Consider the following 16,090-nt stretch of genomic DNA (forward strand, 5'->3'; position numbering starts at 1 on the left):
TAAACATTTCATTAAGGGAATATAGCAAACTACAAACATCTTGTAAAACATAGTGGTCACTTTTGACTTTGGGTTACTGTTCATCAATGTACCCATCTCAGGAACTTGTCTCATCATCAAACAATGTTTGGAAGAAGTCTTTTCCTTATCCAGCAGAACTGCGATGTCACCAGATCAAATTTTCTACCGATTGAAATTGAGCATCACTCTAAAGGCAAGGTTCCTATTTCAAACAAACAAATTGTGCTGCTATGGGATCTCCATTGTCACCAACATTTTTATGGTCTAGATCAAACAAGCAGCACTTCAATTTGCTAGTCTTCAAACTAGACTCTAGCTTTGATATGACACTTTCACCATATGGTTAGATGATAGGAAAGAATTTCATAGCTTTCTACAGCACCATAATAGTCAACATTCAAGTATTATATTTACTGTGGAGATTGAAGTATAACATTACTTATCACTTCTTGATGTTGTCATCACCAAGTCTCACAGTGGCATACAAATACATCAAGTCGACTGTAAACCCATTCACACTGACAGATATCTCAACTATCGTCACTCTACTTTCCTTCATCTCTCCACCCTCAAATTGGTTTCCAACATCCTCTTTGAAAAAGCCTACTCCATCCATGACAAGAAACATCTACAACAAGAATGTTGCCATATCAAGTCTACACATCAACTCAAAGGGCTCTCTTCATACAAAGATAACACATTCCCATCTGTTACTCACTCCATAACAATTACTTCCACAAAGACAAAAGTCAGCCTCCTGTACATCAATCCCACCTTGCACAGAGTGCAACATATACTGAAGTCAGTGGACATCAACTCCGACACAAGTCATCTAAGAAGCTACACTCTATCATTCACATCTACAAAGACAAGAAACCATCTTGCAACAAATCACGAACTCACAGCAGTATGTTCAATTATGGACCTGTCTGCATTGAGGAAACAGGTCACAGCCAACACATTAGACTCAAGGAACATCAAACTTGCTTTAATGGGACAAGTCAGCTATTGACAAACACACTTAACTTAATAATCATCATATCCAATAATCCAACTCTAGACTTAGTTCAGCTATAATGCGTCAGAGAGGCCATGGGGAGATCTACTAACAAACACCACACTTTCCCCCAAGACAGCAGCCCTAATTCTCATCAGTAACATCAAGCAACTCTTACTCAAGAAACTATTCTGTATAGCCAACCAATAAATAGCAAGAATTTCAACATGTACCTACCTATTATAAACACTATAGTTTGACCAGCAGTAAGATCTTGCCCATATCTCAGTCTGCACTATATGTAACTACCTCTTTCACCTCTTACAGTCATTCCTCTCAGTGACGGGCAGGGTATGCTGCTTGATGCATTGAGGCCTACCACTTCTAAAGAACTTTTTAAGGTAATAACTGCTTTCCTCAAAGGAAATTTTTAGATGGCATAAAAGTTAAAATTGTTTTAATGTTACCACTCAAACCATGAAAATCTTCAAATAACTTTTATGTCTTTGTTGAGGTCACTTTAACAGATTTAGGAGCCCTTAGAGTGATGTCAAGATAGGAAAACTCTTGAGCAGGTTAAAGGTAGGAAATTTTCCAATTTCATTCCCCAGTCGGGTCCATTCCGGACTCATGTTGGAAATTTGGCACATGCTGAGTATGATGTTCTGACTCCTACCAGCAGCATATAGCGTTCCTGATGGGCATGGGCCCATAGCACAAAAGTACTGGGAGGTAACAACTAAGAGCCTCAACCATTGTGAATTTAAGCTGGGAAATCACAGATGCACTCTCAATAAATAACACTTCTGCCAGGAACCTTTCCTAGAAATTGAAAAGCTCTTAAATTGAAGCTTCATTAAAAAGACCCACAAGATTATTTATGGGAGTTTATTTTTATGTTCTGTATCTTCATTCACTTTTTCCTTGGGAGTAGTGAAGAAATGTTGGAAGGATTATCAACCATTAATTGGGGGGTGTGAATGGGTGACAGGGAGAACTGAAAACATTTTCTGTTGTAGCAAGAAGAATTCTGAGGGTATAATGTGGAGGATTTTCCTGCATTGTCCAACTGTGACACTAGGAACAGGAGAGTGTTCCATTTCCCAGAACTAACACCCATCACTCCAATTAGCACACAAAATAAAACAGACAGCGATAAACAAAAAGGAAAGAATTATTTTAGGATTGCACACAACCCAAGCAGATTGTCTCACAGTTATGGCTGTCACAGCAGCATTTTCACTTTGTGTCTTTTAAGACAGTCCACCAGAGTTGTGTGGAAATGAGCAAGTGTGATAGCACTGACTAATTTGAGAACAGATAACTACCTCCTGTTCCCACCGCGCTGTCATTTCTCTGTGCTCCAGTTCATCCCTTGCTTTGCCGAAATCATATGTGAGCTTGCGAAGATCCTCATCAAGTCTCTGTTTGGCTGTGTTGGCCTGTTCCAGTTGCTCCCGCAACATGGCGTTGACCTGAGTCAAGCTGCTGGTTCTATTTCAGAGAGATTAAACCCAATCACATTCTGTACTGATCTTGACATTTTGATCCTGATTTGTGGCAGTTAAGTTTCCTCTTCATTTCACTTCAGATTTGTTAATCTATATTTGAGGTCTCATTGTCTAGTCTGAGTTTGTTGTATTTAACCTGTACGTGCAGGATTATCCTTTTATAGGTGCTTCATTTGTCCTCTACTGAAACTGGAGCAAATCATCATCCTCCCACCTATTCTCCTCAATCCTTTGTTCAAGTTTTTTAATTGAGCTCTTTTGAAGATATAAACATGGTTCCTAGTTTTTTAGTAGAATTGCTTTCCAGATCATATCAAATTTGATCATTCGGTGCTGTAAATTCCATTTCTCATTCATTGTCTTGGTCAGTTACAAATACTGAGTCAAACTAAGAACTGCTTCTCATTGCATTGTCTCAGTGTTTCAGCTGCTAACAGTGACTCTTGGTTGGCATTCCTCGTTTTACTCACAAGGAAAGCCAACATTCGTTCACTCTGACCTTTCCACTCAGCCTTCCAATTATTTTCGTTATTGCTGAAAAAAGACATTTTGTTGAAGCTTTTCGTCTTGCACCTATCGGAACAATCACCAGAATACCAATGTCAAGGAAACAATAATATTATATTATATGACAATAAAAGTGCTGATTGGTTGGCAAGTGGATTCTGATTGGTAGAGGCCTTGCCATGGAGAATGCAGTGTAATGCATTTGCATGTCCTGGAAGCTACATATATTAATACACAAGGCCCTGTGCTTTGCAGACAGACAGAACGTTTATACACATTGCATCTGTTTCAGCTGAACAAAATAAGTGACAGTCATTTGCTGGTTCATTCCTCATGGCAAAGCCTTGAGCAATAAGAATCAAGGTGCCTCATTTAAATTTACAAACAATGCTTGGCAATTAACTCTCAGTTCCAAGATTTTTGTGATTGTTCTGATGAGTATGGAGGGCAGAGTGTGGTAATTGTAAAATTAATTATGTGAAGAATGTTGATTTTGGTGAAGTTAAAGACTGTTAAAGACTGGGCTGTGGAGGGGAAGGGTGGTTAAGTCTTGTTCTAATTCATAAAAGGATGAGGTTGGTGAACATGCTGGACAATGGAATGAGATGCTTTCCGTTATCCTTCTGAGGTTGAGAAAAGCAAAATGAAAGAGTCAATATAGCTGGACTCAATATAACCATTTCAATTCCTTTGATACTGAAACATATTTTCACTTACGCCAATATTATTCTTTACAGTGGATTGCCAAAAGAAAGACACACTGCTTGTACTGCACAATTATAATATTTTAAGAAACAGCCTTTGACCCAGAAGCAATACAGTAAAGGAAATTTGTAATATTTAAAATGTCTGTGGAATCTATATTACTTTGAATATATTTGAAAATGACTTTAAAATGTGCATCAGTTACAAAGGGATTAATTGTAATTTTCTTTGACAATAAGACCTGGTGATCCTTGACACGGCATCAATACCAACAGGAGGTAAGTTAAGACCAGAAGCCATGTGGTTAGACACAAAGGAGAGCCACAACAGAGGGAAGGACAGAGAAGCCACATTTACAAGGAGCTGCATGTGTATTACAGTTAAACAGGACAGAAGGCGAAAGGCAGGGTTAGAGAAGGGATTGTGAATTGAACAATTTTACCACTGCTGAGTTTTGCCAGTGTTGACCAGACTGTTTAATGGGGTGAATTCAAGAGATGGAATAAAGGAGTCTCTGAGGAATCCATGCCATCAAGACCAGCTAAGGAGGTTCTACAGGACTGTGCCGTTTTGGGAGGGGGGTGGCGGGGGGGGGAGGGGAGTGATCATCTCCAGATGCCTCATATAGAATATGGCTGCCAATGAATGCGACTAAAGGGCTGAAACAATTGAGTGGGTAATTGAGAGATCTTATATACCAGAGGCTGAATTAAAGAACTTTGGAACTGCACATGGTTTCACGTGTCTGCGGGGAGTGATGCGAGTGGTTGTGTAAGATGAATCTTCGTTGTACTATTTAAAGTGAAATTCAACTTTTTATTTAAAGTATCATTTGCCTCTTAATTCATGTTTAATATGCATTGATGCCAATTCATAATAAAAGGATCTTATTGGTAATTACTTCATTTGAGGGTCATTCATAAAATTTGGTTATTACGGCCTATGGTTTCTCCATAGGGAACTTAACAATTAAATTTAATCCTGTTTATTATAGCAATAGAATGCATTCACATCCCAAAGTTTTAACATCTCATGAGTTACTTTGAAAGTGCAGTGAGTGTTATCATGCCACTGTATGTGTTTCTACTTTTTAATACAAGATTCTACAATAACGTAAGTGAGGTAAAGTGAGGGAGTGACGTAAGGTGGTAGCACAGTGAGATTGTCACTGAACTAGTAACCCAGAGACCCAAGGTAATGCTCTGGAGATCCGGGTTTGAATCCCAACATGGCAGATGATGAAATTTGAATTCCATGAAAATCTGGAATTAAAAAGTCTAATGATGACCATGAAACCATTGTCAATTGTTGTAATGTCCTTTAGGGAAAGAAATCTGGCCTGCATGTGTCTCCAGATCCACAGCAATGTGGTTGATTCTTAAAAAAGATGTTGTTTGAAATGGTCCAGCAAGCCACTCATTTGAGGAAGTTAGGGATGGGCAATAAATGCTGGCCCAGCCAATGGTGCCCACAATGAATGAATAAAAGAAAAAGTGAGGTGAACAACTAGAACAAAGAACAAAGAAAGAACAAAGAAAATTACAGCACAAGAACAGGGCCTTCGGCCCTCCAAGCCTGCACCATGTTGCCCAACTGAACTAAAATCCCCTACCTTTCTAGGGCCCATATCCCTCTATTCCCATCCTATTCATTTATTTATCAAGATGCCGCTTAAAAGTCACTATCGTATCTGCTTCCACTACCTCCCCCAGCAGTGAGTTCCAGGAACCCACCACCCTCTGTGTAAAAAACGTGCCTCGTACATCTCCTTTAAACCTTGCCCCTCACAGCTTAAACCTATGCCCTGTAGTAATTGACTCTTCCATCCTGGGAAAAAGTTTCTGGCGATCCACTCTGTTCATGCCTTTCATAATCTTGCAGACTTCCCTCAACCTCAAAGGGTGACAAAGGGTCAGCTGGACTCGAAACGTCAGCTCTTTTCTCTCCTTACAAATGCTGCCAGACCTGCTGAGATTTTCCAGCATTTTCTCTTTTGGGGACTCAGCTTTGTACCCTTACGCCCCCATCTCAATGAATTCCGGGCTCAACATGATGTTGAACTCTTCTTTCGTCGCCTTCATCTCTGTGCCCACTTCTTTGGGCAAGAGTCCTCCTCCCGTTCTACAGATCCTTTCACATGCGTCCAACATTCTGCCTCCAATTGGACACTCCCTCCAGGACAATTACCTGCCCTCGATCTTTTCATTGGGAACTGTCGACGAGACATTGGCTGTCTCAATTTTTCTGCCCCCCTCACCCATTCCAACCTCTCTCCTTCCGAATTTTCCGCTCTTTGCTCCCTCAGGTCCAATCCTGACATTGTCATCAAACCTGCCAACAAAGGGGGTGCTGTTGTCGTCTGGCATACTGACCTCTACCTTGCAGAGCTTTGACAAAGGGTCATCTGGACTCGAAACATTAGCTCTTTTCTCTCCTTAGAGATGCTGCCAGATCTGTTGAGATTTTCCAGCATTTTCTCTTTTGGTTTCACCCCTCAACCTCCTCATTCCAGTGAGAACAAACCAAGTTTCTCCAACCTCTCCTCATAGCTAATGCCCTCCATATCAGGCAACATTTTGGTAAATCTTTTCTGTATTTGTCAATCATTTGCTGGCAGTTCTGGTTGAAAGGGGAATGTTAACCCTGCACTTCCTTGACTGATACTGTGGGATCTTTCAATCTGAACAAATTTGAGAATTTGTTTGAAAGGTGGCACTTCTTACAACTCAGCAGTCCCTCGGTGCAAGATCAGGTTATCAGGCCCTGGGAGTAACAACTTTCTACCCCAGTGCTTCCATGTAGCCTGAGCTGACACAATGTTAAATTGTAATAGACTTACCAAATAATTATGGGTTGAAAACTAAGAATGAAAGGGAACAGAAAGAAATTCAGTGATTCTACCATCTGATTTTTAAAAATACATCTACAAGTGTGCAACAGTGGCTGTAACTCAAATGTGAGATGAGTCTCGGCTGGGAGGTAAAGATGAGGACACCAGGCAGAAACAGTCAGGCTCATACCAGTACAGTCAACTCCAGAAAAACACAAATCTCAATCCAACAGCTGTGTGTTAACCACTTCCCATTCTCTGCCGTCAGGCAGGCCCCAGAGCCAAGAACAACAGTGAAGCAGAAATTCTAAGTCAAATAGAAAATATTCCCTCGTGACCAGATTCAAACGCCACCTGCAGCCAGGTGTCACCCACACAGAACAGCACCGGGTTTAAGTCAGTGAATGTTATAAATACTCAGTTTGTGAGTTATATGTTTCTGGGACTGTGTTCAATTTTAGGTAAAATAGAGTAGTCACGTGACCTGCTCTGAATACTGCTTGACAATGAGTCTAAGTGGCTTTGCTGCTAAGGGGACACGGAGGCTGATTTACGGGGAAGGCGGCACAGTGTGCTCACACCTGTAAACAATGACTGGAACAGTTGTGCTGACAGTTGATAACCTGGCAGGGTTGAATTTTCACAGAGTAGGGCAGACATTGAAAATAGCAGACGGACCTGGATGTGGAAGACCCACCTGCCATTTCTGACCGATCCAATTTTCTGCCGCTAGGGGAAAGAGGACAGGTTGTGATTTGCACAGGATGGAAACCTGAGCTTAGCAAAACCATGCAAACTGAGTTCAATCAGACCTCATTTTGGCTTTTGCAAGGGCCTTAACCCACAGTGTGGGAGTCACTAATTGATGGAGTAGACATATATGCACTTGAAGTGCAGATAAGATCCCTATGACACGATTGTAAGGGCAGCCTGTAGTATGTAGTAAAGGAAGTCAGACACTGTCCTTCCCCCCTCTGGGATAGGGTGGCACAGTGGGTCAGATACTGTCCTTTTCCCTTCTGGGATTGGGTGGCACAGTGGGTCTGACACTGTCCTTTCACACTCTGGGATTGGGTGGGACAGTGGGTTAAACACTGCCCTTTCACACTCTGGGACTGGGTGGGACAGTGGGTCAGGCACTGTCCTTTCACATTCTGAGGTTAGATAGATAGTGGTCCATATCTTCCTTGGTTTGATTGCAATGACATTCAATGATATTACCACTGCTGAATCCCACACTATCAACATCCTGGGGATATCACTGACCAGAAACTGAACTGGACTAGCCAGATAAAAAAATATTGTGGCTACAAGAGCATGTCAGAGGCTAGGAATCCTGGGTGGGTAACTCACCTCCTGCCTCCCCAAAGCCTGTCCACCATATACAAGGCACAAGTTGCACTTCATTTGCCTGGATGAGTGCAACTCCAACAATATATAATAAGCTTGATACCATCAAGCAGCTCATTTGATTGCTACCCTTTCCATAAACATTCACAGGAATGGGATAGAGAATCTAGTAAACTGGTGCGGAACAATAGTCTCTCCGTCAATGTCAACAAAACGAAGGTGGCCAGATTACCAACAACCTGTCTTGGTCCCCCATGCCGAAACTATAGTTAAGAAAGCCCACTAATACCTCTACTTTCACAGAAGACCAAGGAAATCTGGCATGTCAGCTACGACTCTCACCAACTTTTACCGATGTACCATAGAAAGCATTCTTTCTGGTTGTATCACAGCTTGGTATGGTTCCTGCTCTGCCCAAGACCGCAAGGAACTACAAAAGGTCGTGAATGTACCCAATCCATCATGCAAACCAGCCTCCCATCCATTGAGAGTTGGGATAAAAGGTTCTTTCTCAGAATGGCAACCGGTGACAAGTGGTGTCCCGCAGGGTTCAGTGTTGGGGCCACAGCTGTTCTCTTTATATATTAACGATCTAGATGACGGAACTGGGAGCATTCTGGCCAAGTTTGCCGATGATACAAAGATAGGTGGAGGGGCAGGTAGTATTGAGGAGGTGGGGAGGCTGCAGAAAGATTTAGACAGTTTAGGAGAGTGGTCCAAGAAGTGGCTGATGAAATTCAACGTGGGCAAGTGCGAGGTCGTACACTTTGGAAAAAAGAATAGAGGCATGGACTATTTTCTAAACGGTGACAAAATTCATAATGCTAAAGTGCAAAGGGACTTGGGAGTCCTAGTCCAGGATTCTCTAAAGGTAAACTTGCAGGTTGAGTCCGTAATTAAGAAAGCAAATGTAATGTTGTCATTTATCTCAAGAGGCTTGGAATACAAAAGCAGGGATGTACTTCTGAGGCTTTATAAAGCACTGGTTAGGCCCCATTTGGAGTACTGTGAGCAATTTTGGGCCCCACACCTCAGGAAGGACATACTGGCACTGGAGCGGGTCCAGCGGAGATTCACACGGATGATCCCAGGAATGGTAGGCCTGACATACGATGAACGTCTGAGGATCGTGGGATTATATTCATTGGAGTTTAGGAGGTTGAGGGGAGATCTGATAGAAACTTACAAGATAATGAACGGCTTAGATAGGATGGACGTAGGGAAGTTGTTCCATTAACAGGGGAGACTAGGACGCGGGGGCACAGCCTTAGAATAAAAGGGAGTCACTTTAGAACAGAGATGAGGAGAAATTTCTTCAGCCAGAGAGTGGTGGGTCTGTGGAATTCATTGCCACAGAGGGCTGTGGAGGCCGAGACGTTGAGCGTCTTCAAGACAGAAATTGATAAATTCTTGATTTCTCGAGGAATTAAGGGCTATGGGGAGAGAGCGGGTAAATGGAGTTGAAATCAACCATGATTGAATGGTGGAGTGGACTCGATGGGCCGAATGGCCTTACTTCCGCTCCTATGTCTTATGGTCTTATGGTCTTATGGACTCTGTCTACACTTCCTGCTGCCTCGGCAAAGCAGCCAGCATAATTAATGACCCCACACCCCGGACATTCTCTCTTCCACCTTCTTCCATCGGGAAAAAGATACAAAAGTCTGAGGTCACATACCAACCGACTCAAGAACAGCTTCTTCCCTGCTGCTGTCAGACTTTTGAATGGTCTTACCTTGCATTAAGTTGATCTTTCTCTACAACCTAGCTATGACTGTAACACTACATTCTGCACTCTCTCATTTCCTTCTCTATGAATGGTATGCTTTGTCTGTATAGCACGAAAGAAACAATACTTTCCACTCTATTTTAATACATGTGACATAATAAATCAAATCAAATCAAATCACTCCCTCCACCATTGATGAACAGTGGCAGTTGTGTGTACCATCTACAGGATGCACTGCTGGAACTCATCACAGTTCCTTAGGCAGCACCTTCCAAACCCATGACACTATAATCTAGAAGGACATAGGCAGCAGAAACCTAGTTCACCACCACCTGGATGTTCCCCTCCAAGACATTCACCACCCTGACCTGGAAATATATTGCCATTCTTTCACTATTACAGGGTAAAATACCCTCTCTAACAGCAATGTGGATGTGCCTACACCTCAGAGACTGCAGCGGTTCAAGAAGGCAACTCACCACCACCTTCTCAAGGGGAATTTAGGGATGGGTAACAAGTGCTGGCTTAGCCAGCGATGCCCACATCCTGTAAATAAATTTAAAAGTATAGATTTGGAGGAATTGGATAATAAATCTCTTTGTAAAGAGATTCAAAGGTACTTGTAAGAATGAGATTTGGCTGTGACAATCCATCTTCTCCTGGGCATGGGCACATTGTGCTATATTAACTCAAAATCAGTTAAAGCTCTCATTAAGTGGAATAAAGTGCACAGTAGCAATGTGGATGCAAAACTGGCTGAGAGTAATGGTCAATGTATATTTGTCAAGCTGGAGGGAGGTTTGTAGTGGAGCTCCCCAGGAATCGGTATTGGAACTTTTACTTTTCCTGATAAGTATTAATGATCTAGATCTTGGTGTGCAGGAGACAACTTCAAAGTTTGCAAGTAACATAAAACTAGGAAGCATTGTAAACTGTGAGGGGGACAGCATTGAACTTCAAAAAGACATAGACAAGTTGGTGGAGTGGGCAGATAGGTGGCAGATGAAGTTCAATGTGGAGAAGTATGAGGTAATGCATTTTGGTAGGAAGAACATGGAGAGACAATATAAAATAAGCCTTACAGTTCTTAAAATGATGCAGGAGCAGAGGGACCTGAGTGTATATGTGCATAGATCATTGAAGGCAGAAGGACAGGTGGAGAGAGTAGTTAATAAAACATAAAGTATCCTGAGTTTTATTAATAGGGGCATAGAGTACAAGGGCAAGGAGGTTATGCTGAACTTATACAAGACACTAGTTAGACCTCAGCTGGAATATTGTGCATAGTTCTGGGTGTCACATTATAAGAAGGACATGAACGCATTGGAGAGAGTACAGAAGAGATTTACAAGAATGGTTCCAGGGAGGAGAAACTTCAGTTCTGAGGATAGATTGGAGAGGTTGGGGCTGTTTTTCTTGGAAGGAAAAAGGCTAAGAGGAGATTTGATAGAGATGTCCAAAATCAGAGTGTGCTGGACAGAGTAGATAAGGAGAAACTGTTCCCACTTGTAAAAGGATCGAGAACGAGAAGGCACTAAATTAAAGTGATTTGCACAAGAACAAATGTGCTATGAGAAAAAACATTTTTGGGTCTGGATTGCACTGCCTGGAAATGTGGTGAAGGCAGATTCAATCAGGGCACTCAAGAGGGCATTAGATGATTACTTGAATAGAAACAATGTGCAGGGTTATGAGAAAAAAGTAGGGGGATGGAACTAAGTCATAATGCTCACTTGGAAAGCTGGTACAGACATGATGGGCCAAATGGCCTCCTTCAGCACAGTAATAATTCTGTAATTGACTGTCATCCTTGTGAGAGGACATAGAGAAGCTGTGGTGTAAGAAATACAAATATATCATACAGATGCAAGAGAGTTACTCATTGGAGGTCACAATGAAACTGCAGTTTGAGGCAGTGTAGAAGAGCTTTATTCACACTTTGCCTTGAAATGCACAGGATTCAGTGGAGAATGTTCCAACTTCACGCATTAACACCACAGTCTGAGGAGTACATACCTCATCCATGCAACCGTTCCCTTTTGATCTCTTATTTGCTCAATTTCTTTCGAGTGGTTTCCCCCACAGCACAAATTGGAAACTGAATGAGCTAAAGATCACAAAAACAGAAAATGCTGGAAAATCTCAGCAGGTCTGACAGCATCTGAGGAGCAAGAATAGAGCCAATGTTTCGAGTCTAGATGACCCTTCGTCAGCTCTGATGAAGGGTCATCTAGACTCGAATCATTGGCTCTGTTCTCTCCCCACAGATGCTATCAGACTTGCTGAGATTTTCCAGCATTTTCTGTTTTTGTTTCATATTCCAGCATCCACAGTATTTTGCTTTTAAGCGAAAGGTCACAGCGGGTGTCACCAGAGCATAGAAAGATTGGCAAGAGTTCGAGGTACTGATGAGTAATACAGAACAAATGTCGCTCACCTCTGCTGCTCCTCCTCCAGGCGAATGAGGGTGGTCTCCAGTTCAGTGCTGTGCTCATACTCTGCCCTCCTTAAGTGAGATTCGGTTGTTTCTAAGCGGGTCTGTAACTGAAAATTAAGGATAGTGCCCAACATAGCAATAACACGAGTATGGATTTGGGAATTATGTTACTTTTGCATAAATGAATGCGGTAGAGGTAAGAGGAGCTCTGTGTTTGGATGAAACCTCAATGGAAAACTGCTAGCCTACATATTCACAATACCTTTGTTGCTTTTTGCTTCACTCTATTGCTGCTGACATCCTTACCCATCTGTTTGTTACCTCCAGGCTGGACGTCTTCTGATAGACTATTCAAATTGTCTGTCAATCCATCGAGGTTTGCCCTAAGCCAGGTTCTAACTCAAGTTGCATATATTGAGATCCTTGAGCTATTACAAAGAACAAAGAAAGGTACAGCAAAGGAACAGGCTCTATGACCCTCCAAGCCTGTGCCGATCATGATGTCCTAACTAAACTAAACAAAAACAGATCTGCCCATTCGGTCCATATCCCTCTATTCCCTCCCTATTCATGTACCCATCCAGATGCCTCTTAAATGTTGCTGATGTTCCTACTTTCACCACCTCTTCTGGCAGCGCATTCCAGCCACCCACCACTCTCTGCCTGAAAAGCTTCCCCCACACATCTCCCTTAAAGTTTCCCCCTCTCACCTTGAACCTGTGCACCCTTGTAATTGACACTTCCACCCTGGGAAAAAGCCTCTATCTACCCCATCTATGCTAGTGAAGATCAGCTGAGATGATTTCCCATTGCCTTTCTCACTATCCTTGGAGAACATACTCCTTGATGGGCTGCAACCAAGGCTTAAATAACCCACTTAACCTCAGGTTGTGAGTGTGGTGGGAGGGCTTTCTACCAGCACTCATGAATTCAAGCACCTTTTTGTTACAATTTCCCCTTACTCTATTTCTGCAATTGTCTCCAGCTTTACATCCTCTGGCCTCCTGAACATCCCTCACCTGCAATTCCACCATTAGTCTTTAGCCTCCTCAAGCTTATTCTATGGAATTTCCTCTCTAATTTAATAACTCAACTTCTGGGAAGAGACTTCCAAAGGCTAACAAACCTTTTGAGAGATTCGGGGGTGTGTGTGTGTTGGGACCCGGGGGGGGGGGGTATGGGTGGGGGGTATCGAGAATGTGTGTGTTGCTGGGGAGTTGTGGGGGGGGGGGGGGGCAGTATGGGGAGTGTGTGTTGCTGGGGGGCTGTGTGGGGAGGTATGGGGGGTGTGTGTTGCTGGGGGGCTGTGGGGAGTATGAAGAGTTTGTGTTGCTGGGGGTGCATGCGGAGTGTGTGTTGCTGGGGGGCTGTGGGGAGGTATGGGGAGTGTGTGTTGCTGGGGGTGTATGGGGCGTGTGCATTGCTGGAGTGCTGTGGGGGGGATATGGGAAGTGTGTGTGTTGCTGGGGGGCTGTGGGGGGATATGGGGAGTGTGTGTTGCTGGGGTCTGTGGGGGGTATGGGGAATGTGTGCTGCTGGGGGGCTGTGGGGGGGGGGGAGTATGGGAAGTGTGTGTGTTGCTGGGGAGCTGTGGGGAGATATGGGGAGTGTGTTGCTGGGGGGCTGCGGGGGGGGAAGTATGGGAAGTGTGTGTGTTGCTGGGGAGCTGTGGGGAGGTATGGGGAGTGTGTGTTGCTGGGAGGCTGTGGGGAGGTATGGGGAGTGTGTGTTGCTGGGAGGCTGTGAGGAGGTATGGGAAGTGTGTGTGTTGCTGGGGGGGTATGGGGAGATATGGGGACTGTGTTGCTGGGGGGCTGCGGGGGGGGGGGGGGAGTATGGGAAGTGTGTGTGTTGCTGGGGAGATATGGGGAGTGTGTTGCTGGGGGGCTGCGGGGGGGGGGAGTATGGGCAGTGTGTGTGTTGCTGGGGAGCTGTGGGGAGGTATGGGGAGTGTGTGTTGCTGGGAGGATGTGGGGAGGTATGGGGAGTGTGTGCTGCTGGGGGGCTGTGGGGGGGGGTATGGGGAGTGTGTGTTGCTGGGTGGCTGTGGGGGGTGGATATGGGGAGTGTATGTTGCTGGGGGACTGTGGGGGGGTATGGGGAGTGTGTGTTGCTGGGGGGGGGGGGGGGGGGTATGGGGAGTGTGTGCTGCTGGGGGGCTGTGGTGGGGAGTATGGGAAGTGTGTGTGTTGCTGGGGAGCTGTGGGGGGGTATGGGGAGTGTGTGTTGCTGGGAGGCTGTGGGGAGGTATGGGGAGTGTGTGTTGCTGGGAGGCCGTGGGGAGGTATGGGGAGTGTGTGCTGCTGGGAGGCTGTGGGGAGGTATGGGGAGTGTGTGTTGCTGGGCGGGGGGCGAGCAGAGTTCCTTAACCTCTCCATCCGACTCTACTCTTCACCAAATCCCAATCGCCCCTTCCTTCAGAGTGACGAGATGGCTTTTGCAGTGCAACCAATTGACCTTGCTGTTCTTTTGGTTGCTGCTGGAGCTGAGGAGGAGGAGCAGGAGGATGAATTACGGGCAAAAGAGGCCCAGGCGTTAGCACTCACAGGAGTAGAAGGGGATGGCCGCTGGAAGCAGGGCCTGGCCACCATTCACCCCAAGGGGGGAGGGAGGTGGCGGGCAGGAGGAGGAGGGAGCAGAGACCCCAGTAGTTCCGCATGTGAGTGTCCTTTGAGCAATTGTCGAACATGCCACTGGCTCCGAAAGGAGACAGTGCGACACCTGTGCCATTTGTTGTAGGACCTGGTACCACGGGGCTCGGGGGGACAGGGGGCACCCACTCCCGGTGGCTGGGAAAGTGACGGCCACCTCAAACTTTTACACCACCATGTCCTTCCAAACCACCAATGGAGATCTTTGTGGCATTTCCCAATCATCCGCCAACAAGTGTGTTAAGGAGGTTACGGATGTCCTGTATGCCTGGGCTGGCCAGTATAATAAATTTGACCTGGACCAGGCCCAGCAGGAAGCAGATGCTGCAGGATTCGCGGCCAATGCAGGGATTCCAAATGTGCAGGGGGTTACAGACTGCACCCATGTCGCCTTCAAGGCCCCGGTGAAGAATTCAAGAAAATTCATGAACAGAAAAAGCTTCCATTCAATAAATGTGCAGTTAGTGTGTGACCATCAGCTGAACATCATTGACGTCTGTGCCAGACACCCCGGCAGATGAATGACAGCTTCACAGCAACATCACCCTGGCGCTGGAGGGCCGGCGGCAGCAAGACTCAGGCATGCGAGGGTGGCAATGGAGGCCCTGATTACCACATGCTTTGGTCACTAGGGACCTCTGTTGCCAGACATGGGTTTAATTCCTCCCCCAGGCCCTCTCCCTCTCTGGGAAATCCAACAATTTCCTGCAACATTGTAACACCAGAGTGGTGGGCCTGGGTACGCTGTGCTAGCGAGTTTCTGTGGCAAGCAGGAGGGCGATGACGACGCGCTATGTGCCATTGTGATGATGCACTGGTGCAAATTGACTCCTGCCTGAGCTCCTCATGCACGCTGGCACCTGGGCCCATGTCTGGGTGGTGGGTAAGGGAGCACTAAACCCCCATGCAGGGCCCCATAGCGGGTGGGGTGGGGTGGGGGGGAGTGAGAGGAAATCTTTCATGGGTTCTGGAGATGCCATGGTAGATGCTGTAAGTCGCTGTCAATGCATGTCAACCGCTGTACCCAGTGAATTATTTGGCCCTTCATTTTCTCAGTAGCAATGCGTTGAGGGGCAACCCCCTCATTAATGTGCAGGATCCCTCTGGCAATCCTTGGGGTAAGTACATTCCTGTTAGAGGCTAATCAAAGACAAATTAGTCACAGGTGTGGGGTGAAATAACATTTATTGGTGACAGTAAAAGTGCCTTCAAAATAAGTGCTCATATAACAAGTGAACGCGAGACTTTAAAGTGCCTAAATATTCTATCGAACTAGTGTTGTCCTTCACCCGTGCCATTCTAATGCCACTACAACAACTTCTTAACTTTACCTGACCTACCACTAAATCTCA

At 45.0% G+C, this 16,090-nt stretch overlaps 1 protein-coding gene across 1 annotated transcript in view; it reads right to left on the reverse strand.

Annotated features, from left to right (window-relative positions):
• The window catches only part of crocc2 (ciliary rootlet coiled-coil, rootletin family member 2), a 266,817-nt gene that overhangs the window by 182,697 nt on the left and 68,030 nt on the right, over positions 1-16,090 (reverse strand). The window contains exons 4-5 of the mRNA XM_078210134.1: positions 12,088-12,194; positions 2,347-2,512 (exon numbers count right to left, since the gene is read on the reverse strand). Coding sequence (XP_078066260.1) covers positions 2,347-2,512; positions 12,088-12,194 — 273 coding nt within the window. The remainder of the gene's footprint in view (positions 1-2,346; positions 2,513-12,087; positions 12,195-16,090) is intronic.

This window comes from Mustelus asterias, chromosome 3 (assembly GCF_964213995.1).
Source record: "Mustelus asterias chromosome 3, sMusAst1.hap1.1, whole genome shotgun sequence".
NCBI lineage: Eukaryota > Metazoa > Chordata > Chondrichthyes > Carcharhiniformes > Triakidae > Mustelus > Mustelus asterias.